We start from the raw sequence: 25,644 nt of genomic DNA on the forward strand, positions 1-25,644 counted from the left end.
CAGATTTGTTTTTAGTTATTTGGATAATATTTATGATAGACTTCACTTCTCAATGCCTTTGTCATTTGGCATATGGTGAAAAGATGGCACAGGAAAGCTGACATGTTTGCAAACTCTCAAGTGATTGTAAACTTAATTACACATCCAATCAAGGAATTAGCACAGAAACTTCTTCAGACATTGTCCCTTTTCTCATTAGAACAGAAGATGAAGAGTGTGCACATCCTGTTCTTTCCTTCAGTCACCTCATCTTAAAGCGGTCCTTTCAGGGTTTTGCAATTTAATAAACCCAATGACACCTCTAATTAAAGTCACCAAAAAAAGATGACCGGTTTTCATTTTTTAAACAAAATGAAAGGAAATCATGCTTTACCACAGCACTATCACCAATTCTGTGCTACCTCCAAATAGGAATTCCGGAGCATAAGATTTATAGTGTCAGAAATTAACGATTTTCCTTGGTTTTACATTGAATGGTGATAAAAAGCAGGAAAATAGTTTGCTGTGCCTAAATGAACACCCAAGTCCGTACAAAGTCTATATGACCAGTCAAGCAGTATTTTTCTGTTTGTGATCATTTCTTCAAGAGAAAAAATTTCCTCAACAGGAATTTAATATGCAGCTTCACCCCAAACTAGGGGACAAGATAAAACTACTTCGTGTGGTCTAGAGTCGTTGCTCTCAACTTACAAAGATAACAAATCTTAACATGAGTAATCTTTACAGCCCTTCATCTCTTGTAGATAGATGCCAATATTAACTTGATTAGATGCTTATGCTGTCATTGAGGTTTGAGAATTTTTTTCTAATAGTGATAAAGCATTAGAAAAGTTATCTACCTCATCTTAAGACATTATTGGTTCTTACCTTTCTTCGTTTGGGCTGAAGGTCAGGAATATTCAGTTCATCTATGTCTGGAGGCTAAGGGAAAAAATAAAGCCTAAATGTTAGAGGGCTTTTCTTTTTTCCTGAGAGAGGGTTCCCTGCAACAAAAACATGGGGGTTCATGGTCAACTTACAGAACTCAGCGGCAAAAGAGGTGGCATTTTTTTAGCATCCTGTTGAAAAAATAATGCAATAAATTAAACTTGACACAACATAAGGAAGAACAGTTTTATCTTTCTCCTTTGATGGCACATTTACTAAGTTTTAGAACCACGTGAAGCAAAAACGGATTAAAAGAAGTGCTATTTACCATCAAAGGGCTTGACAGCTTCTCCATTGCCTCCAAGATGCACCGTGCTGCGGTACTTAAGGTAGCGTGGGACTGCACTTTTTCTTGCCTAACTCTCCTTCTCATTTGTACCTGGAAAATTAGCATTTTAAGTGTTACAATGGTCAATCCCGAGTTAAGGAGGCATGTATTTTATGTTCCAAGGCTACACTGATGATATAACCAATATATTCTGATGACAGAGAAAAATGCAGTCACTGGGAGTTCAAGCCGTAAAGAAGAGTACATGCTGAGTACAACGAAGTTTACCTTGGGCCTCAGTGCATCTTGCTCGTGCTTGTTGCGCGAGTAATAAAAGAAATCCATACTTGTAAAAGGTCAAGACGGATGATGCTAGGACTGCTAAGGCCTCCAAAGCAGTAATCAGGGAAACAGAACTCAAGAAAAGGCTTGTGGTACAGAAAGTGCTTTCGCTAACAACACAGACCTCAGAGTTTCACGATGGTGTAGGTGTACCATCTTAAAATCAGTGTATACAATCATAACCAGGAACTAGTTTTACTCCTCTCTTGCTTCCTCCCTTCCCCCAAGATTAAAGTTGGCTGCAAATCTTTGTTTTAAAAGATAAAGATCCGATTTCAACTGTAACAGATCTAAATATTACACTGAAAAAGTGAACTGTTTATTTGCACCACCCAGCTTCAAATATCATGCAAAAACTTCCCTTGGTGTGACTTTTTTCTTCCCATGTTAAACCCCTCTGTGTTTATCACACGATATGAAGACAGGAAGCAGACCATGCAGCATATAAAAACACAAGTGAGACTCACAGAACGGTTACGGTTGGAAGTGACCTCTGGAGATCACCTGCTCTACCCCCTGCTCAAGCGGGGCCACCCCAAGCAGGTTGCCCAGGACCATGTCAAGTCAGCTCTTGAAGATCTCCAAAGAGGGAGACTCCACAGCCTCTCTGGGCAACCTGTGCCAGGGCTCCATCACCCGCACAGCAGAAAAGCATTTCCTGATGTTCAGACAGAACCTCATTTTGTTTGTGCCTGTTGCCTCCTGACCTGGCACTGGGCACCGCTGAAAACAGAATGGCTCTCTTTGCACCATCCCTTCAGGTATTTACATACATCAATAAGATCCCCCCCCCCGAACCTCCTCTCCTCCATGCTGAACAGTCCCAGCAGTCTCGGCCTCTCCTCAGAGGAGAGGTGCTCCCAGACCCTTGATCGTCTTGGTGGCCCTTCGCTGGACTCTCTAGTACATCGCTGTAATCCACAGCAAGCAGCAATAAGCAAGCTTCTCTCTCCTTTAAAAGCCTAGTATTTTGGTTCCTCTTGTTACCATAATCCACTACTATTGTTAGAAAACAAAAATAGCTGACCAAAGAGGGTTCCCAGCTTTGAACCACAAGTTTTCAAGGTTTCCCCTAAGTGAGCTACTGCCCTTGTTCCATTGCAGAGCTGGACTGTCAGAACAGATCCAGCAAACCCATGTTTTCATTTCCTTAAAATTCCTTTTGATTTATTGATAAAAGTCAAATTGATTTAAATGCATTCCTACCAAACCTGATTTGACTTTCCTTTTCGATTCAGCTCTAGCTAATCAGAGTTGTCAGCAGTTTTTATTTGCTATTTCCAAGAACTCTTGGGGGAAAATACCTCTCTTCAAGAACTATATGAATCATTCAAAATAGAAAGCATGTTACTGCTTATCTTGGGACTGCATTTAGGCCTGCATGCCTCTACGTAACAGAAGAGCAAAGGATCAGCAAAGTTAATTTTAGATATTTTTAAAGAGCGCAGTTTTATACAACAGATCCATAGCATGAGTGCAGGCATGCTTGCAAAAAAAGATCCACAGATAAACATTGGCCAGGTTTGACTACTGTAGCTTTTGCTACTATAAACACAACTTTTCAAAGTTATGCTGCCATTGTTTTTATTTACATTAAAATAACACCATGCAATGTAGTCAGAGGCAGACAATGGCACTCAAATGGAACTTCTTGAAAGAAGTAACAACAGAGGAAACCCCAACTACCAACAACTAGCCTAAACTGTCATTCTTGCTCTTTCTGGCAAGTATTACCTGTGGTAAAAACTGCTAAAAAAAGAACTTAACCCGAAATCAATCTCTTCTATTTTTGTAGACCAAGAGGGCAGAAGAGCAACTGGTACCACATATTCAGCTCCCTGCTCAGAGCTCCTTTGGCAGTGCTGCTTTTTTATTTCCATCACTATTTCCCATTACCCTACTTTTCTCATACCCGATAAGGTTCTATCATCAACGGCTTTGATTTTCCAGCTGCACCACCATAGACAGTCTTTCCAGGGTAAAATGGAGAATACCCAGGCTGGTTTTTCTTACAGTCAGATGTGCTTCCGTGTGCCTACAGAAACACAGTACGTTAAGTGGACAGAAAAACAGGTACACATTCAAAGTGATTAAAAGAAAGACTGTGCAGTACTTACAGGAAACATTCCTCCAAAAGCAGATAAACTGAATGCAGGTTTCTTAGAGCTAGCTGCAGAATGCTGCGAGAGGGAATGAGTTCTATCAGCTTCTGTGGTCCAGAGCAGTGATGAAGAAGTATTTTTTAAAACTCCAACATCTGCCAAAGTGACATATATGTTAAATGTAAACGTCTCTAGTACATACAGAACTTTAACAGTAAAGACCACACTAATTCAAGTTCTTCAACACGGAAAAATAAACGTGGCTTCAGCTTCTTTAAACAGCTTCGTGTACAGACTGAAAATCAAGTAACAGCTACAAACTTGAAAACTGTTCACTGAGCTGCAAGTAGTTTTCAGCAATCTTAACAAGTTAATACTGTGCTTCCAGTGCAGAAGATTTTTTTTTCCTTTTGTGCTAAAAGCAAAGAGAACTGCATAAACATCAGTGCATTTGTACAGACAAAGCTTTTTTCTATGTTGGTGAAAGGCTGGAGGCCAGCACAGATCATAATTGCACAGGTTTTACACCTGGAAGATTCCTAGAAGGCTGCTCTAAGAGTTAACGATCTTCTTCCCACATATGTTTTACGACGACACACCAGAAAGTTGTAGTGCACTCAGGTTACACTGCTAAAGCCCAGCAACTCTACTCTCAACCATACACAAGTTCTCTGAAAAACCTGCTGAGGACACTTCAGTCCCTGTCTATCTGGGGGACTAGAAAAAGCTGCAAACCTGCTGTTTGCCCTTTCAATGAGAAGACCTAGGTACCAATCTACATCGACACAATGCTTATTTCTTATTTTAAAATGGTGTGCCTTCCTTAAGGAATTTGGCAAAAGACATGAAAGTATTGACAGCTGAAGCCTTCTACCAAGAAAGGTCAAAAAAACAGCCCGCAACGTGTTATGTCAGAGTACTTTCCTTATCTTCTCCTGCTAAAACACAGGAAAACATCTTGTGATTCTATTTGTCACCTACACTTATTCACATTTAACCAGATGTCTTGTCTGTTAGATATTCTGAGTCACTCTTCCTTCTAGACAATCAGCCTAGTTGTCAAGCTACAGCAAGTCAGCCTGATTTCCTACCATCCCAGTTCAAAATTTACATATAACCTAGCTGAAAGTGTGTATTTCAGCATCGACTCTTTGTAACAGCAGGGTATCACAAACCTATTCCAAAGCAGGCTTCTATTCAAAAGGTGATAGGATTATACGCTTCTAAAACACTAAAACAAATTTAATTCTTGCATCCAAAGCTGACATTCTCCTATTTTGTTTACTAAGGTGATGTGCAATATTAAAGAACGCAAAGGACTTCACCTTAAAAAAAAGTCAACTAAACAGAGAACAGAAAAATCACCTTTGTCAGATGCTCTAGAGGAGAAGCCACCGGTTCTTGACATGTTGTCATTGTCTTGTTGAGAGGTAGAATCTTTGATTTCTTTTATGAAAGAGAGTCCAGGACTGCCAATGCCAAATATTGAAGATGTCGTGGGCTGAGAAGGTGGGACAGAAGAATCCGACATGGTATAATTCAAATGGCTCCGATGAAGAGCGGGCCTTGTTAAGGCAACTGGGTAGTTCAGTGCTGAGCTACTTGTGGATGGTTCTAGACAAGAACAGGGAGATAATTAGCTTTGCTATAGACAAGCTCACAGAAGCCAAAACCTGTTTCCTATCAACAGCCATGCTATTGCCAAGTTCTAAGCGCAAAAACAGAGAAGCCAAATTTAACTTCTTCCTCACCCAGATACCGTTTCATCTAACTGTCTGGCTACAACAACAACACTGCTTGCAATACTGAGTATTAATGTTGCATTCAGAAGAAGTTAACTGTGAGGTTTCACAACACCAGATTCCGACCCCGTGTTCAAATGCTCTAACACTGACTTGGCCTTTCACCAAGTCAAACACAAATACTCCTCCTCGCATGTACAGCTTGCAAGAAGCTTTACAAAATTTGAGATTACATGCTAAGGCACAGATAACACTGCAGCTTATATAATGGTGGAACAAAGGTCATTAATCTAAATACACAGCATGAAAATGAACACTTGCAGTACTTTTTTTCCCAAGTTCTACCAGATCAGCTCATCTTAGAGGCAAAACACTACCTCCTACCCGTTAACTACTGGGATTTTGACCCAAGGGAAAAGTACGTTGACCCAAGTAACCAGATGAGCATTTTTCCCTCTTGAAGCAAAGGGTCTGCAAACAATGCCAGTGGCCTGATAAAAGCCTACAGTCTCCCCTGGGAATCTGGGCAATTAAAATGACTTTGCGCCACTATCCTCTTGATGCTCGCACTCAAGCTTAAACTAGTTAGTTCAATCTTCATAACCACTGCAGTACCACTAATTAGTTCTCCAAACCATGAGCAGATTTTTAGAACAGTACCGTTTGAGATACACAAAGTTATTCGGGCTGAAGGCCACCTAAGCAAGGAATATAGGCTCCAGCACATTGATACCTCAGAGCTGAAGAAACACATTTGTTTAAAAATGAAGTAATAATTTTTAAAAAATATCTTATTCTTAAGCAGAGCAAGTAACACCCACAGACAGCTACATAAGCTACAAAAGGTTCTAGGATGTCCACCTGCTCCTGATCTCCTGGAGTTAGTAAGCTTGCAGTGCAGCTGTTCTTACTGAAAGCTCCTTTCACACAGTTACATAGAAAAGCCAACATGTGTTCCTCAGTCATGAAGACCTTCTCTATTCTTTTCTCCAAACTTATTCCCAAGCTACAGCTACACAGAAAGCAATCAATCTCCTTGTTTACAATTAGATGAGATTGGAGGCAAAGCTATTTCCGCATTATTTTTTGATTCTGCCAACAACAGAAGCAACTGACTTTCCAGTTTACCTAGGGTTATCTACGCACACTCAGACCAAACTTCTTTACTTATTAAAAGCTGAGGTCCCCAAAACAGCTAATTTAAGAGAAACTCCAGTAAGAGTATGTGCGGATTTATACAATAAGACTACAGTAGCAGTGAGAGGCATCGGATATAAGACAAATTCATCTTTCATGCAGTAAAGGGGTTACAAACCTCGTTGCCAACGCTCCCAATACCTTTTCAAAGACACCCCTTCCCCCTGCGTAGACCTTAAGGTTATTGAATATTTTAAGGATAATAATGTCATAAACCACATCCATGCACAAGTTCCCTAGTTCTCCATTAAGTTAACAAGGAACTTGACTAAATTGATCAAAGCCCAAAACAAAACCAAAAAAGAAAAGTCAGGACTCGAGATGGAATTTTCCTGTGCCACTCTAGCATCTATTATTTTGTTTTGAAGACTGCAAAGCAAATTCATTTTTAATTGCCTTACGCAATTAGATTTTCATTCCGTTTCTTGTAAAATATGGAAAATGCAACCTAGCACACTTGCAAATGAGTTCTTTCCAGCATTTAGCACCTGGCTAATAGAGTACGTAAAGTTGACTGATGCCTTCCAAGAGCATAAGAGGTATGCTTCGTAATTGTGCGGACAGTTTAAAGCTAAGACAGTTTCACAAACAGTTGTTTCGACTTTCTTGTTTGTTTTTTCATTCTGTCAAAACCTTCCTTCCAATTTCCTTTTGATATTCGGATTCAAAACTAGAAATCTGTGAACAAATACAGGTGGCCAGAATTCCGAATGATTTTTCACGTACCTTGTCTATTAAGTGTCGCTCGTTCAGGCATGTATCTCCCATCATTTAGGGTACCTCCATCTGCGTAATTATGATGCTGGTTTACTGGAGTCGCCGCCTGGTTTGCAGATTTATTTGCAGCTGCACACTCATTCTCACGCTTATTGAAATACTTCTGCAGCCACGCCGGTACAATACTTTTCACCATTTCTGTCACTCTGCTAATTATTCCCTGCTTGAAAGAAAAAACACTCGTTTAATTACAGAAACACAGTCAACGGCATATGCTGGGATACAACTTTCCACGGACCCTGAAGACAGATATTATATAGCACATACTCAGAAGACGACGACAAGGTTGATCCTTAGCATAGGACCGCTATACTTCTGGTACACCTCAAATTCAGCTGACATTGATTTATGACTACTTACCGGTTTCTGCACTTCCAAGTGACCTTGGCAAAGTTCAAAATTTTGAAACTTCTGCCAAAATTCACCTGCAGGTTGTCAATTCGCAAGGGCATCAGGAAACTCTGTGCCTAAATACCTCCTGACCTACAGACTTGTTCCAGGACTCTTCCTCTTCGCGCTCTCACGTGAAAACCAACTAAACCTGCCTACAGCCACACGACGGGCTGCTCGCCTCCCTGGTGCGAGCAAACACGAAAGCTAACTCAGCAACCCCAACGCAATGACAAGTGGCAGGAGGTGATCAAGTTGAGCAAAAATCTGTTCATCAGTTGCTAACGCACGGGTCTGGCTGGGTCTGCACCAACAGCCCTGCTCGCCTGATTCTCTGGTGTCAGGCAACACGATTGTCTAGTCTAAACTACTATTTGGGCGTCGAAAACTGGTAATGTAGTTTGAACATGCAGAAGTTACAGTCTAATCATTCTCAAACAAGAACTGTGCTGTATTCAACTCTTAAAACAAATTAGCGTAGAAGCCAAAACAAAAGCCTGAATCATTTAGGTTTTCCATACATGATAACGCAAACTGCGGAAAATAAGACAACCAGACAGCCCTGAATCTGGGGTTAAGAGAGAGGCATGGGAAGAGGAAGAAAGGAAGACCGAAAACACAAAGCCTTTCTCCAGAAAGACATCTTAATTCACGGTTTGACATTTTTCCTAGTGATCTGTAATTTCATCGTGTACTTGCACGAAGACAGAATAAATACCCAAGGACAGTTAAAACCACGCAGGACACCACCAAATAAACACAGCCATCACGGTTAAGACCTTAAAACGCACACAGGTACAAAATGCTCTGGATGTTGCTATTCTTCTCCAAAAATCCTACGCCTCAGCTTCCCTACAAAAACCATTAAACGCACGTAATGCCATAGCTGACACACAGTCCGACACGCGGTACCAGCGGAGGCAGCCCCTTCCTCCTCCCCTGCCCCTCAGTTCCACGTTCCCCTTTTATTGGGGCCAATATTCCTCTCCGATGAATGGAAGCCTATCAGGAACTCACATGGGTCCAAGTTTGCAAAAACAGACATTAGAATAGGCCTGCAGGATTCTGTTGCTGTGCAAATCCTCCCCGTACAGAAAGCAGCCCGAGACTCAAGACGGAACAAGTCACAGGCACTCAGAAGAGCAAACACCCCGTCACCTTGAATAACCTAAATGAGTAACTACAGAGCCTAGCTAGACGAATCATTAACCAAGATGACGTTTTACCATCCAAACCTAAAGCCAGACTGCTTTGACCCTTTCTTGCATATGGCAGCCTGGCTGCTGCTCCCCGCATCAGTGGCATTGGAAGAAAGAACTGAACCCCGAATAATTTCTCCAGCCCTTTCAGAAGCCACAAGTGGGAAGTACTGACAGCCTGCTCCATCCGACCCGTGCATGGCGTAAGACAAGAAGCTTTGTCAATGCCAAAGCAAGGAAAAGTAAAATATGCTGAAACATACCTCCAATTTCCTGCTGCACAGCAAAAAGGTTGATTAAATGACCGCAAAAGAACAAGGCAGGCGCTGTGAATGAGCCAGAGCCTGCCATCTAACATCGATATTGCCAAAAAAAGAAACAAACGCTCCCCCCAGAAGTAAAACACACCCTGCACACGTGCCCACTCACGACAAGGTTCAAGAAATTGAGGACTTCCCAATGGTGTCTCCCACCTGCCCGTCACAGCTACAGACCCAGAAATAAAGCACCACATCCCAGGTTCCCTACTGCCATCATTAATCCCTCTAGGGTTTAACACCCAACAGGCTGCTGCACAAGCCCCCTGCTTTCAGAGGAGGGAGCTGCTCTGGGGGCTCCCCATTGCCACAGGACAGGCAGTTTCACCCCAGCCGCATGGAGCAGCGCTTCAGCCGGTGACTGTGCTCCCGTCCTTCAGCAGACTCAGCATTAGCCCACTGATTTCAGCAGCCTGAGAGCTGCCGTCAGTCTCAACAGTTGCCTGCTCGTCTGAAACGCACTCGCACGCTATTCTCGTCCTAAAATAGCAGCAGGAAAGGAGAACAACACAGCACACCAAAAAATACCCCCTGAAAAGGCCCAATAGCTTACTAATAGGGATTTACAGCAGCTCCTCAAATGCTGCGCATCCCAAGAGCCCGCAGCCCTGCTACATACCTCTCTGTCAAGGTCTACACACACCAAGCAACAGTAGCTACAGTTACCAGAGGCAAGCTGCCTTCAGAGGCATCCCGAAACAAAAGATACAGAGGGGGAAATACCAGTAGACAACCAGGTGTCCTAGTTTACTACTTTGAAACACCATTTCTTTAAACGGTTTATATAAAGGGAAAAAATAATGTTACAGTTTAACTTCCGAACTTAAAAGCGGGCTATTTCTTGGCAAAAAATACTTAAGGAATAGGACAGTTCTCCCAGCTTGCCAGGGGTCTCTCACACAGCAATGGGGGCAAAAGTATTGGCAGGAAGACTTGGCAACGATGCCTTACTGGAAACCGTCTATTTTTGTAACAGAGCTGATGTCAGTATGAGAGACTTAAGTAAATCCCACTCTCTGACAAAGGACGGACTAAAACAATTATCCAGAAAGGCAACACACTAACACAAATTCTTCAGAGATGCAAAAAGCACAACCCGATAAAAGAGCTAATTCATTAGATGCACACCTCTATCAGCATCAACTTTTTACCTCCAGCTGAACTCTGATTCTTGTATTTTCATTTTCTCCTCCAATTTCAGGAGTCTCAGGTCTTAAAGCATACGAATCAGTAAATCCTCAAAAAGAAAGCCTGCACCTGAGGGTGAAGTTCAGCGAGCGGCAGCGGATCGGAGGAAGCGCTTCCCACCACCAAAAAGGGCTTCCAGGCTCTCTCCATCCCCCACGGTTACCTTGTGCCAGCTCTGGCGCACAGCAGGCTGCCCTCCCTGCTGGCTGCATTCGTTAAGCTGGCAAAACGCACGGGTTTCCCTGCTGGACTAATGAATTCAGCTGGCGTGGTGCAACGCAAACGGCCCAGGAGGGAGAGCAAGATCAAGCAGCCAGCACACGAGAAGGAAGAAACGAGACCTCTCCCTCCTTTTGATTGAGTGTGCGCACACCATGCGGGTTGTATCAAACCGACCCAGACAAACATTCACCTGTGGGCTGTGATGTATTTTGGGGGCAGCCCCGGGGCCAGCTCACCGTGTGCTTACACAGGCGCTGGTGCCAACCCCGACGTGATCCCCTCTCTTGTGCAGCAGCGCGGGCTCAGGCTGCCTGCGGACTAACCAAGCTCTTGCTGTCTAGGGAGTGCGTTCGGTTTGGATGCAGGACAGCAGAGTTTTTCAGTTAGAAGAAAAAGACAATAAAGCTTACGACTTAATATGAACAGTATGTTACAGGAATGTCATTAATTACGCGACAGTGGAAAAACCAACCACTTCATTGAAAGCAACTGGACTAGTTCAAATTTATTTCTAAAAATCGTGAAGAAGGGATTATGCTTCCCCATGCCAAAGCGAGCCTCCTTTTCCTTACCGTAGCTAGCTTGAGAAGGAACCTCCCAGGGAAATTCTGCTGCTGCTTTACATTTCAGCGCTGCTTGATGATTTCTCCCATGAAGACACAGCCCACTGTTACCATTTCCACCCGAGTGCAAAAGGCCAGTAGATGCTCTGACAGCTAAATCAGTGTCTAACTCGCTAGGTTAAATCCTTGTGGCGCTGAACGGCCTTATCTCAAGCTTGGTCCACACCTTCAGCCGACAACATTTCAAGAGAGGGTGCAAAGCACAAGACACCTTCCTTCTTGGTAAAAAGCACTACTTTAGGCTGTCGCTAATCCTCAGCAGAGATCAGTGGTGGTGCTGTAGATCTGAGCGCACGTTTTGTGCTACACTTTGAGATAGACACCTATCAGCACCAAAACCAAACGTTGAAGACCCAGGAGCAGTCTTAGGCGAGTGTGTTCTTAAACCCAAGAAGGGACGCATAAGTACGGTTACTATTCTTTACTGAAAGACTGCTTCACATATGCAGCGTGTCTGCAGCTAAGTCTCAAAGCCAGTCTATAGAACCGCACTAACAAAATGCAGTTCAGATTTGGTTTTCCCTTACCACACGGTCTAAACCAATTATTCTGACTCAACAAGCACAACGACAACTACAACAATACCTGGTATGAGGATAACAGACTCTGGCATAACCCAGGAGACAAGAAGTTTAAAGTTTTCAGAATTAAGATGATCAAGAAATACACTGCCCATAGCACCAGATGGTCTTTACAGGGCCATTAGCAGTTACCAGATTTAGCAAGATGGATGGTAACATACTTTTATATTTAGGATTTAAGTCGACAACGTGATGCCTAAACTGCCTATCTTATTTCCAGGTATTCTCCATTAAGTAAAACACAATTCATTGCAGCAGTTCACCACCAACCAACGTATTTGCCAAAAGAAACAGCAAACTCCCTATTCCCCCCACTTATTCTAAGTCAATCTGTGCATACGAAGGCACACCACATGCTACAGATCCGCTACCTCCAACAACACGCTTGACTCCCAGCAATGAATTAAACAATATTTTCAGTGCCACTTTGCCTAAAAGCACTCGCAAGCTACAGCTCGCAGGCGGGAGGACACGTTCTGCAGGTCAAACACAAGCAGGGGCAGGCCAAGTCCCACAACAGCTTCTAAAAGATGGTTAAATGCCACTCGAGGGCAGCTCACTGCTTGATGCTCATCGTCCCCGTGCCCAACGCTTTCTAGTGCAGAAGAGACGTTACAGGTAACCTGAAACACATCTCACAAACTGAAGTACTTCCTGACACAAAATGTAAGTCCTGGCACTTCGCAGTAGCACTCCAGAGTAAATCACCATTTTGTAACACGAGAAATGGAATTACATTTTTTAAATAACCCTGGTGGATATAAAAGATGTCAGAGTACTCTTACGCTCCTTCTGAACGACCTTTCCTATCCATGCTGATCTACAAACAGAGCTGACAACAGCTTATGCGGGTTTGCAAAACGCTATTATGTCAAGCCTGTCGTACATTCAGTACTTTTTCTTATAAACTATCTCAAACATGCAAGCTAAAACCAAGTAACCAAAGAGTCACCTTCAGCTATTTTCTACGCTCCCATTAGGTTTCAGCAAAACTAAACCTTTCCTACTTTCAAAGCATCACACACAGACGTTGCCTAGCGTGTAACTTACACCACACAATGCAACCGCATCAGCAGACCCTGCAATTAACTAGGGCACGAGAGTTTCTTTAAAGCGTGTTACATTTGCCCCTGCTGCATGCACTCCCTAACAAGATGGAAGAGAAGCTAAAATGCTGAGTCTCAGACACAGCTGCGTTAGCTGCAGCAGCAGCTAGGGTTACATTTGTTGACATTCAGGGCTAACCTTCTGAAGCTGCAAAGGTGATGCAGGCTCACCTCAGCTGCAGGGCCGTAACCTCCAGTCACCGGAGGCAGCAACATCCTTCCGGCCACGTGCTTTCACCACAGCTCAGCTGACAGAACCCAGAGCAACTCACAAACGTAAGCCATGGCTCGAAATACTTTTCTCTTATGGGTAACCAAGAATTGCTGTTGCACAGAGATTTTTTTTAGGGACCCTAGGCTATGACATCTGCAAATCTCTATATAATCCACAGCTTTGTAAGGTAAGTTTAATAACAAATACTAAACAATTGCAGAGTTGGAATTATCATGCATCTGGCACAGTTGAACAGCTTGCATCTTTGGCTGGTCTTGGAGATCACCAGACCTGCACCTCTAACAGAGGAAGGAGCCCTGAGACCCAATTGCTTCAGGAAAAGTTTGATTCAAAACACAGCTATAGCTTAACAGCAAAGTCAGCGAGCTTTCGGGACACACTCGCACAACCCCTTCCAACAGCAGAGCTGTGCAGACAGTCATAAACAACCTTGGCAAGGACAATGAACATTTTCTGCTGGCACAGGTATTTGCAAAGCCAGCACATGTGGTAAAACCATAGCTGTAGGACCTTAGTGCATGCTGCTCGTACACGAGCAGGCACTTTTTTTGCAGCAAAGGTAAAGCTTATTATGAATTTATGCTTACTTTAAAAAACAGCTGGCGATCGCAACCAAGCCAAACACACACAATGACACGGTAAGTAAATGCAAAGCGCAGTTATAAGTTACAGAATCTCAAAGGAAACTGCCCCCCAGAACGTCAGTGTTACTGCCCTAACAAAACCACTTTAGTGCTGTGCTAATTCCTAGACAGTGAGCAGAATAAATACTTAAAATCTCTGCTTGTCAAAAGAGGGGAAGGTATCTGGAACCTTGCCCACAACAACACAGAAAAGCAAATAGACTTGAGAGGCTCTTTTAATTAATAAGTATTTTTGTAAAGCAACCTAGAATACCACAACGACAAACACTGTATCAGCAAGTTGCAAAACGACTTACGCTTCAGGCAAAGTCAAACACGCCAGTTCATACTCACCTTGGCTCAATTTTAAGATGACCCAACCGACTTGGCTTGAAAGGGTTCAGAGAGTACTCACCCAGTCCCTAACAGAGCTGAAGGAGTACTAGCCTTCCTCCAGACGTGGTGACAAACAGCTGTGAAGAACGCTAGCTTCAAGTGGCTAGCAAAATTACTATCTCTTTGGCTTATAGAAGTGTATTTAAATCCTACCTTCACTAAAAAGGTAGGTAAGACCTGGAGGGCCTAGGCATAAGGAGAAAGCAGGTCAAGGCTTTTAAGAAGCACTGTAAAAAAAATACAGAATGTAGTAGCACAAAGGAACTGTGCAAGGGAAAATAATAAACGTGCCCAAATGTAGGGCCGTTGGTCATGAAACTGAAGAGCTGAATTATTTAACAGATAAAAAGTAATAAAAGTTTTGCCTAATTGCTAAAAAAAATCTTAATTAGAAAAATATTACAGACACTAATTCTTGAGCTTCAGACACGTATTTTATGCTACAAAAAGCACAGAGGAGTTTTTGTTATGTTCTCTTAGCAGCATGTACCACGAGAGGTACATTGGGGAACATCTCCCGGCTTCTATCGTGACTGCATAAATACGACTACCCAACGTTTCCTAGTTGTACGATAGCTACACAATAAATATTGGATTGACGAAACAGAACATCAAAAAGATGGCAAAAAAATTCTGCAGTTTTGCAGTTCAACGAGAGTAAAATGCAAAATTGTACCACATTAACAAAAGAGACGACTTGCTAAAAAGTGGTCTGGAAATAGCAAGCTCAGAGAAAAGTCTCTTAGCTGGGATCTCGAGGGCAACCTTGCCATTTACAAAAACTAAAAAACTGTTTTTCGGCAAGCAAAAAGAGATGTTGCACTCTCTCCTCGCAGTCTTCTGAATCAGCAGCTCAGCTCCTCCACAGCAGGGGAGCAAGAACCAGCGCTAATTACCGGCTGGAGGAATAAATAACGCAGAGGAAGTGATGTGCCGCCAGCAGATGAAGGCAACGTGCGGTGTCCCAGCTCACACAGGCATTTATTTCATCCGCTTTAAAATCTTCTGTCCTGAGACAACGCTCACTGCTATTGTTTTTCCCCAACACTGTCACGACAGCAACAAAAATAGGAATAAAACGGTATAGCAGTCACATTCTGCAGTTTGTGGTACCGCTGACAGGACTGCCAGCCTAAATGGGAGAAAACCGTCAGTATCCCAGTTTAGAAAGTTCTTCCCCACCAGGATACGTTTTTTGCTTTGGGTGGCAGTAAAAAGCCAAGCTGTATCTTTCAACACCTGTTCTGCCAATACAATTTGATATTGCTGCGACAGAGACAAAACCTCTGCAGTCAGTTACCAGCCCCTTCATTTAAAAGAATCTTTACACACAGTTTAAGCAACTCTTAACAGCTACAAATACTTAGCTCCAAGTGCTAACTTACTCCTACACCAGAAGGAGCAGGGAGATGCATATAAATATTAACACAATCACCTCAGCAGATTTCAAGATGTAATTCTGTCGATAAGAATTAAACCCATAAAGTCACACTTGCATAGCTAGCTCCCTATGGATGTTGTTTAATACATTTCAGAGTTTTATAAATTACTATTTCCCTGCTTCAGGTTAACATGAACTAATTTACATTACTCAATAGGATATTCTAGGAACTCTTCAGCATGAGTTTCAAGATTTCCTCCCAAAATAAACCCGGCAGCTTGCAAGACTCCTTCTGCCCACTGCCTGCAGTCACTGCACGCCAAGAAAATCCCAGGCATAAATCAAACAATCATTTACAACTGGCCCACCTTCAAGACAGAAGCAGGTGAGAATGTAATGACTTAGGCATTGCTGCATAGAGTTTAAATTCCTCATCCTGCAACTGCTCTGCAGTCTCACATGGCTCTGTAAAACTCGCCCATCAGACAGAGGTGCTATCTGATCGGGACATTCAACGAGTGGCTTGCTGGTAACACCAGGAGCATAAGACCAATTAAAAGCATGTAGCAACTTATGCTGGTTTCTTCAAGGAAAATGTTTGGATTGTTCTCTTGTATACCAGCGGAGCACATCTACGTTACGAGTGTGCACTGGCATACGCACGTGTAAGAAAAATAAAAAAGCCAGCAGAAGCTTCAATCTACAAATCTGACAGCCAATATGAAAAAGCTCTGATGTGAAGCTTAACACGAACGGTTAAAGAAACATTTCAGGTAGAACTAATTAGTGATTTCTCATGCCTGAATCTGCCTGCACGAGTTTAAAAGCCCGAGAGAGTCAAACTTCTCTGACATTTTCATTTGAATGATTAATAATCAAATAAAAAAAATAACCCCCAAAGTTAAGCTAGCCTCTTCTCCTCCTGTAGGGAAGCTGCTTAATAAGTGAACAATGCGAACAGTCATCCCAATCATGCATCCACACGAGTAACGCCTACCTAAATGGCTGGGGCAACCCAGCACTTCGGAGCACTTCTGGCCACATCCTGCAGATGAAAGCCCGGCGTTGGACACAGCAGCTCCCTCGCCCTCACGTGCTTGGCTCTCAGGGCACAGATGCAATTTTAACCCAGGTGCCCAGGCTCCTTACACCATACAGAAGCAGGATGGATATTTCAGCATGAAATGGCTGAGGAAATGGGTAGCACGCCAAGCCCAGCATTATCTCAAGTCAGTGCAATCAGCACAGAGCCATTAAGAAAGCTGTCCACAGGAAGGACTCCTAAATTCTACTCCCAGACTGCCTAACCCAGAAATGCAGAAAGCTTTTTGTTTCTGAGGATTCCCAGCCCAGAAACCTTCGGGGTGGGTGAGCTAGGTACTACCTGTACCTAGCAGCGCTGTTACTTGTTGTCAGTTTAATAACACAGCTGCTGATGGTGCCCTTTTTATAAGGCAGGATGGTAGCCCTGAAGGGAAAATACCACAGCTTAGTTCCTTCACTGGTGGGGCAATCTGTATCCATATCTCCATCTCCTAGGACACTACACAAGCTGCAAGTCACGAGTGCTCTCTTCCAGACAGCGTCTGTTCACCTCTCCTATTTCACCCGGTTTAAAAAAAGGCACTCGATTTAAAAACAAACAAACAAAACCATAACGAAGCGGGGCTCTAAAGTTTAGTCATCAGGCATACGGGCAGAAAAGGGCAGGAAATGAGAGGCTTTGGATGCTTGCTGTAAGCAACATCTAACATTAAACGAGCACAAAGTTCTGAAACCAAAGGCCAGAACCTGCACGTCTCCTTTCTTGGAGGGCAACATTTTCTTATCCATCCTCTTTCTGGCTCAGTGAATCATGCGTTCTTTTTCTGGATAGTAACACGGCCTCAACCAGGAGAACTGAAGATAACACACAGCTTGACGACTGGGATACTTGCCTGGGACGTGGAAGATGTAGGTTGATCGCTCCAGGCAAAACAGGAAGCTGAAGTAGGGTCTACCACATTCTGAACAAACGCTTTAACTCATAGTTTTTAAAAAGCAGCAGCACCTCCTCTTGCAAGAGCCTCCTAAAGCTGTTGCTGTATTTTGGAGGAGACTGACTCTGCAGCTCACATCGGGTACGATCAGAGAATTCCCACCCGACCAAAACCCCAGGACCTACAGTTAAATAACATTCAGCAAGCTGACAATCATGAGCTAGGCATCCTGCTGATCATCCCTCCTGCAGGTAGGGGGGAAAAAAAAAAAGAGAGGGGGTAAAAGGCTGGGTAAAGCGATAAGGGGGATAGTGAGGGGCCGAGGGGGTAACTAGGGGGGTAACTAGGCAGTTGCGGGGGGTTGCTGGGGGGGGTAACTAAGGGCAGTAACTAAGTGGTTGAGGGGGTAACTAGGGGGGTACGGGGGTGGCTGGAGCGTGATTAAGGGAATAAAGGGGGAAAGTAAGGCGCTGAAGGGGTAAATAAGTGGGTAAGGAGGTGCCTAGAGCCATTGAGCCTGCTCTGAAACCCCCAGGAAAACATCCTGCAAAACTAAAGAGGTATTATTATAATGTACTATGATGCAATAAAACTGACACACTTAGCTACTGACTTCAGCAATCTCAGTCACAGCAATTAATTTAAGAGTCACTTACCTTTTCTTGTACACATCTGGATAAATAGTGTAATCCTCTTTCCCTTCTCATTTTGCCGCCTCCACTACTCATTCCTGAGGACAGACCATTGGATGCGGCAGTACCGAAGTTGTAGCTGGTCACATTTCTCGTAGTTTCACATTTCACACCGCTCACATTTCTGTAGCTGGTCACACAACAGTACAGAAGTTGGGAGGAAAAAAAAAGAGAAAAAAAAATTAATCAGACCATTTTTTTCAAGACATTATAGCTGTTATTAGTCCTAGAATTGAAACCTGCTAACCAGAAAAAAATAAAGCTGTCTCACAAGTTGCTACATGCTGGTAAATACTTGATGTTCTAAATAGGAAAATCTTTATTAACAGCAGCAATGAAAAGGACATACATAAGCGCACCGTTCATACGGGAACAACGACTAAGCCAGAAGACCTGAAATAGAAGAGCTGATTTAGATTGCTATTTTCCAACGCTTCCTTTAAACAGGACTGGTTCTCTGATTCTGCGATGAACATGCATCTTTGCAAGGATATAAAAGAACAACTCACGAAAATATAGAAAGAGTGCTCATATGCATACACACACGGGACACGCTGCCAACAGCTATGATAGAACAGAGAGGCCGCAGACTTGTGTGGCAAGGTAATACAGCATAAGCTTCAGAAGCAGCTCTGGCTTTCATGTGGCCATCAGCAGCAACAGCAGAGGTGTTTGGGTGTGCCAACATTCCAGTCTTTTCAGACATGAATAGAGATCCCTTTTGTAAGGCACACAAAGGCATTTTTCTGTTACTTAGAAAAGCCTAGACCAAAACCAGAAAGATTTCCTCATCTCAGTGGAAACAGGGAAAAAAAATATCCCAAACCAGAAGTGAAATAGGGAATAGCACTAATAAAAGCACTATGGCAAGAAAATGAAGTCTGCCTGGAAAAACTGTGACATCAAAGCTTATCTTGCAGCCAATCAGGAAGTACAAAAGTGCATTAGATCACACTGGAAGACACCAGCTCAAACTTCCAGAAGTCTGAGGAGGAGAACTGGTCTAAACTTGTCAAATACTTGACAACAGCCTGCTTAGCACTCTGACTGCATAGAGGAAGACAGATTCCTAAGGCATATGCTCAGACTTCTCTCTAATCCAAACTGTCAATCAATTAGAACACTGAAAAAAAGTCTTACATCAGAATAGGTCTTTATTCGGACAAGTATCCTTTGCCCATAATAGCCCATATTCCTCTTTCTGTTAACGCCTGTCAGCTTCAAGGGGGCAAAGACAATTGTCAGCCTTCAAGCAAGTCTGATCTACAATTGGACTCAGGCTTAACAAAAAAAATTATATATATATATATGTATACACACACACACACATATATAGCATTGGTGGGCCAGAGATTTACTGAATATTCCAACTCAGCTGTCCAAAGGGACTCTTGCCAGCAGATCATTGTGGTGCTCCTGCTCCAGAACATGGCACCCAACAGAGACCAGCACCACAAAAAACACTACCACCACTACCTACTCTACAAACAAAAGGTAGGGCACTGCAATGGACTGTGTCAACAAAATCAAAAGCAGTATGAGTTTTCTGGATCTCCTTCCTACATGGAGAAGTAGAAAGGAGTGCTAACAAAGATAATTCAGAACAGTTTGAAAAAAACATAATTAAAACCCAGCAGCTGTTTGCACCTGTACCAGAACCTTAAAGCCAGTCGCTTCCACCCCTAAAAAGGCGGTGGTTGTGAAGTCGAACTTTTAGATGCCAAGACAAAAACGTTGAGTTCTTTCTGCAAGCCAAAGAATGCCCACGGTCACATAAGAATTGCTTGGCAGATGAGCAGAGTCAGCAAAATTCCCTGCTACTGTTCTTGGAAAAGAGCAACCCCCTAAAAAGGTAGGGTGCAAAATGTCCTAACTCAAGCGTTATTACCCCAAACACCATTTGCCCAGAAGGGAAAGCCATCAATATTATCTGGAGGATAACTCATCCTAACCCTAACCAACTAACTCATTAATTAACATCCTAAACCAAGAAAGCAGTATAACACAAAGCAGTCTCCTCAAGAAGAAGTTCAGTTAATTCTTCTGGATTTAGTTTTTTTATTTTAGAGACGAGTTAGCATTTGGCCTCAAATGATTCTAAACAACACAGGGTCTTCATGTGAACTCAGAGCAAACAATTAACTTCATCATGAAAGGAGCATTAAAAATAAATAAATACTAATAAATCTTCTTCCAGGTTTTTGCTTAAAAAATAAAGAAAAAAAAACTGTGACTCACTTCGCCTACTTTACCTTCTAAAGAATACTTCAGAAAGAATCATTCCATGAGGACAGAGCTTTCAAACTCCCAGCAATTAACTAGCTAAAACTAATAGCTTTTCCCCTAGGGAACATTAAGAGGGACAAGTTGTTTTGTTATAAATAAACTGACATACAAACTATGAAATAGCTGTCACAGCAAAATTTGTAACACTAAAGATTTAGTTAAACTACAAAACGATCCCTATTTCCTAGAGAAGGAAAAAATTAGGCCTCCAAAAGCACAGAGCCTTTCCGTGGATACAGCATTATAGCCTGCCTTGTTTCCCATCTTCACATCCTACTCAGAAGATAAACTTGGCATAAAAAGTGGTGTATCAGTCATGTATCAGTCATTTTATTATTGTTCATCTTCATTCTTTTCATAAAAGCAACAATTTTCTCAAAGTTACACTGGTCTTCAAACACAATCTGGACTTCGCTGTTCCCTCAAAATACAAAGTTTTCCTTGCATTTCCCATTCCTTTTACTGACAACTGTCACCACCTTTCCAAAAAGGCAAGCATGCAGACTGTACTGAAAAGGAGATTTCTTTCTTCCTTCAAGTAAGTTTTAAATGAATAAATGTCATACCTTCCACATTGTTCTGCTTGCTGTCTCACAGGCGAAGTCTTCTCTCTCATCCACTGCAAGTTAAATTTATTTCAAGATTTAGCTGAATAGATACAGAATACACAAAGTACCCAAAACCACTTATGTGTTGGTGTTGGTTTTTTAAAATTTATTTATTTTTAATTTTATAGCACTGAATAAGCCTCACCTACTTAACCTTGTTCCCTAATTCAGCATTGTGGATGCAGTTCAGTTAAACTTTGGGGCTAAAGTGAGCATCACTGCTTCACTCAGCACTGAGGACAAACTGATAGAACACTAAATCAAATTTGTCAAATTCTCTACCAAAGAAAGTAATTATTTTAAACAACATGACAAAAATTGTGTACATGTGGGGCCGAGTTTACCAGCCCCGTAAAAGGGACATACTTTTCTGTTTTCTATCATTTATTATCAACAAGCAAGCAAAAAAAAAAAAAAAAAAAAAGTAAATTAGATATCCCAGGAACTTCAAAGCTGTTAACTACACTGTCTAGTGCCCAGGCACCTTCAGAGCTTAGCGATAAGAGACGGAGGGTTTGGTGGGCTGTAATTCTGATCACAAGCACACAAAACAGATCTATTTCAGTACTTCTACAAACTGACTTATTGACAAAAGTTGTAGGGGGAAGGATGAGAAAAACAGCCGGTAGGGATCAGAATCAGAGGTATAACCTCATGTTAAAATCGCCTCCATCGCTTTCGTGTCTCCCCAACTGCGTCACAGAGAGACAATTCACATTAAAGCACAGAGCCTTCTGCAGAGCGGGCATCACATTGAAAACAAACTGAAATCAATTGACAAATGCTCTAAGCAAGCTATTTACCCAAAGTTCATCCTGTTATGTTACGGGCATTTGCACGGTTCATATGGCTACAAAGTTATCAGCTATAATAAATAATATTAATAAATATAATATTATAATAAATAACATAATAAACGCACACGTATAGCGTCTATCAGTTTGCCTATTTATCAAATCATTACAATTTTTTCCCCGATAAGTTGCTGTTAATTTGATCTGCGTTGGATGTGCAGCATCCGTTCTCTGTGCAGAATCCCCCAGATATCCCCAAGCACCTCTTTGCTCTGGCACACTGCTTCAATAAACCTACTGGAAAACACCCAGAGATAACAGGCAATAGCAAAGTTGGAAAACCATCTCCGCTGATTATTAATTCACCTGTAAGGTTTATCAGTTACCTACGCAGCGTCGGCACACGCGAGATACGACACTTTCAACATTAACGTGTTGCTGAAGCCCGAGGTTTCAATGTTTGCTCTGTAAGCGTGGGGAATGTTTTATTGCCCTTCCAGGCCAGCTTTAGATGGACTAGACTGATTGTCAATATACGGTGTAAGGGACTTGGCACTTCTGCGAGTGATAAAAACCTAACTGAGCAGCTATCCATGCATAGTGCTCCCTCGGCTTTGCATATGATACTCAGTTACGTTGCTGATTTCATAGCGGAGAGGTTTTGGCTGAACGAACACGTGCAGAGGGCGTCTGCAGAGCACCTCTCTGGGCGCCTGACATTTCTTCGCAATGAGCTGCTGGCAGGGATCTCAGCGTGTCCCCCCTCCAGCACGGGGATTTTCACACCCTGAATTTACAGAATTTGCATTCACCGTCAACCTACCGGACCCTCCCGCACGAAGGAGAAGTAAAGCCTGGCAGGTAACGTGCAGAGAATTTACGAGGGGGCGAGGCGGGGTGCAGGGAGTGGGGAAAGCCCTGGAGGTCCTGAGGGCAGTGGGCTGGGGATGAAAGGGAGGGTGAGGAGGGGGGTAAAAGGCTGGGTAAAGCGATAAGGGGGATAGTGAGGGGCCGAGGGGGTAACTAGGCAGTTGCGGGGGGTTGCTGGGGGGGGTAACTGAGGGCAGTAACTAAGTGGTTGAGGGGGTAACTAGGGGGGTACGGGGGTGGCTGGAGCGTGATTAAGGGAATAAAGGGGGAAAGTAAGGCGCTGAAGGGGTAACTAAGGGGGTAAGGAGGTGGCTAGGGGGTGATTAAGGGGATCAGTAAGGGGCCGAGGGGATAACTGAGGGGGGTTAGTAAGGGGTTGAGGGGGTAACTAGGCAGTTGAGGGAGTAGCTAAGGGGATAAGGAGGTGGGTAGGGGGTGATTAAGGGAATAAAGAGGAAGTTGAGGGGGTCAGGAAGGGGCTGAAGGCGTAACTAAGGGGGGTTAGTAAAGGGTTGGGGGGGTAACTGGGGGGGTAACTGGGGGGGTAACTGGGGGGGTAACTGGACAGTTGAGGGGGTAATTAAGGGGATAAGGAGGTGGGTACAGGGCAATTAAAGGGATAAAGGGGCGGGTGAGGGGGTCAGGAAGGGGCTGAGCGATAAGTACACGGGCAACCGAGGCGCTGTGGGGCAGGGCCCGCTGCGTGGGGGCCGCTCCTCACCTGCCTAAACCGGGGGTAGGGGGCCCTCGCGGCGCCCCAACGGTGGCGCCGCCTCTTCATCTTGCTGCCAGCCGCAGCAACTTCTCCTCCTCCTCCTCCTCCTCCTCCTCCTCCTCCTCCTCCAAGCGCTCCGGCTCCGGCTCCGGCTCCGGCTCCGGCTCCGGCTCCCGCTCCGGCGCGGCCGCACCGCCACCGCCGCCGCCTCCGCCGCACCCGCCGCCGGCCGAGCCCTCCGCGGCCGTTCCGCCGCCGGCCGTTGGGCCGCCCGAGGCCATGCCGCCGCGCCCCTCGCTCTGTGCCGTCACACGCCCCCCGCCCGGTCCCGGTCCCGGTCCCGTCCCGTCCCTCGCCCTCCCCGCTCCGCCGCTCGCCTCACGCGGCCAATTGGGGCAGGCGATGGCGGCTCCCGTCAGCGCGGTGCGCGCCGCGCCTCACCCGCCCGCGACGGCCCCGGCCCCGGCCCCGGCCCCGGCCCCGGCCTCGCGAGAGGGGAGGGAGGGGAGGGAGGGGAGGAGGAGGCGGGGCCGCGCGGGAAAGCGCGAAGTGAGGGGACGGGGACGGGGACGGGGACGGGGACGGGGACGGGGAGCGGGGCTGCCTCACCTCAGGGATGGCGGCCTCGGGGAGCGGCCGCCATAAGAAAAGCCGGCCCGGACAGCACGAGAACGGGGCTAAAAGACGGCCGCGGAGCCTCCCCGCCCCGTGGTGCCGAAGGCTGGGGTGCAGCAGCACCGCGCCGGGGGTGGGACAGCGCCACAACCCCACAGTGCTCGTCAAAAAAGCCCCCCACCGATAACCAGTGTGGGAATAGAAATGTTGTTTGTGCAGAGTTACATTGTTTAGAAGGAGGGAATGTGGTACTTGTTGTAAGTTGCCCCCTTAAGTAATTTTCAGAGAGCATTGCATTAATAATAGAAAGGAATTTATTGAGTAAGCAACAGCAAGCAAAACAGCGCTGGGCGGCCGGGGAGTCTCGGCTCCGCCAACGGTGCGCACCTCACCCCCCCCAGGGTCCCTTTTTATATCTTGGTGATTTCAGGATTACGCAGCACGTCCGGGTGTGTTCTGCTGATTCAAAGATCGAAGCCGAAATTCCTTTAAGTGGTATATTCTTTATTGCAGCGCTGGATGCACGGGGGATCTCTCCACCTATCGTGCATACCCAAAGCGGAAAGCAGTCTTGAATTTATACAATCAATCTATCAATATTCTACAAGCGCCTATACATACGCATCACCTATCCCCGCCTTCCCTCGCTTCTCATGCTAATTAGCCTTTTGGCACCTTGCGCCTGCGTAGAGCCTCCCAAGAATTGTGGGCAGGGGTCTTTGGGACGTGGGCAGGGGTCTTTGGGAGGAAGACCCCGAGTCTTCCTCACAGTGTACTTTTCACCTTTGGTCAGGAATCTGCTGAATTGGCACGTTTCTTAATTGCGAGAGCTGGTTGTTGCCAATTCTTCCGTTTGTTGTATCTTTATAATAAATTCCAATGTCCAGTTTTGAGATTTATAGTCCTTACATTTGTTTCTCTGTCCGTCTGCCGCTTCCTTATCATGAGTTCCAGTGTCTTGTTTCGAGATATACAGTCCATGTCTGGGGATTGTCCTTGCCTCCCCAATACCTCCCCAATACCTCCTTAATCAATCCCCCCTTTTCTTTTCCCATGCAAATTCTTTTGCATCAGATACTTTCATTATTTACAGTAACACAACAAAGCAGGCATCTAAACAACATGCACACAAATATTCCTAACACTACTAATGTGATTAGAGCAATGAACACTTGTTCCAACCATTGGAAGTTGGGCAACCAGGCGGTTAACTTATTCCATATTTCACTAAAACTCCATGAAAGATCATCTTTACTGATCTCATGTAGGACCCTTGTCTGCTTCCGTATTTCTTCCAGGTCGGTAGAGATCCTTCCACTCTGATCTACATACATACAACAACTTGTATTTATTACTGTACAGACTCCCCCTTGAGCGGCCAGTAACAAGTCTAGGGCCATCCGATTTTGTAATACTACCTGTGATAAACTAGATATCTCTTCTTGTTGAGCCTTTATAGCATCCAGAGT

The 25,644-nt window shown here is 44.3% G+C and overlaps 2 protein-coding genes across 32 annotated transcripts in view; one reads left to right on the forward strand and one right to left on the reverse strand.

Annotated features, from left to right (window-relative positions):
* LOC113841966 (uncharacterized) overlaps positions 1–24,030 on the reverse strand; it is a 239,863-nt gene extending 215,833 nt beyond the window's left edge. For 6 of the 22 annotated variants that reach the window (XM_072034001.1, XM_072034000.1, XM_072033999.1 and 3 more), the window contains exons 1-10: positions 23,567–24,029; positions 21,140–21,192; positions 18,252–18,417; positions 7,305–7,518; positions 5,005–5,253; positions 3,655–3,794; positions 3,450–3,572; positions 1,196–1,306; positions 1,020–1,058; positions 868–921 (exon numbers count right to left, since the gene is read on the reverse strand). In XM_072034001.1, coding sequence (XP_071890102.1) covers positions 868–921; positions 1,020–1,058; positions 1,196–1,306; positions 3,450–3,572; positions 3,655–3,794; positions 5,005–5,253; positions 7,305–7,518; positions 18,252–18,417; positions 21,140–21,192; positions 23,567–23,626 — 1,209 coding nt within the window. In that variant the 5' untranslated portion in view covers positions 23,627–24,029. Of the gene's footprint in view, positions 1–867; positions 922–1,019; positions 1,059–1,195; positions 1,307–3,449; positions 3,573–3,654; positions 3,795–5,004; positions 5,254–7,304; positions 7,519–18,251; positions 18,418–21,139; positions 21,193–23,566 lie in introns of all 22 variants that reach the window. The other 16 variants (XM_072033989.1, XM_072033991.1, XM_072034007.1 and 13 more) reach the window with 8 other exon arrangements.
* LOC119715260 (uncharacterized) overlaps positions 1–25,644 on the forward strand; it is a 105,950-nt gene that overhangs the window by 12,381 nt on the left and 67,925 nt on the right. The window lies entirely within an intron of this gene.

The sequence above is a fragment of the Anas platyrhynchos genome, chromosome 2 (assembly GCF_047663525.1).
Source record: "Anas platyrhynchos isolate ZD024472 breed Pekin duck chromosome 2, IASCAAS_PekinDuck_T2T, whole genome shotgun sequence".
In the NCBI taxonomy this organism is placed as follows: domain Eukaryota; kingdom Metazoa; phylum Chordata; class Aves; order Anseriformes; family Anatidae; genus Anas; species Anas platyrhynchos.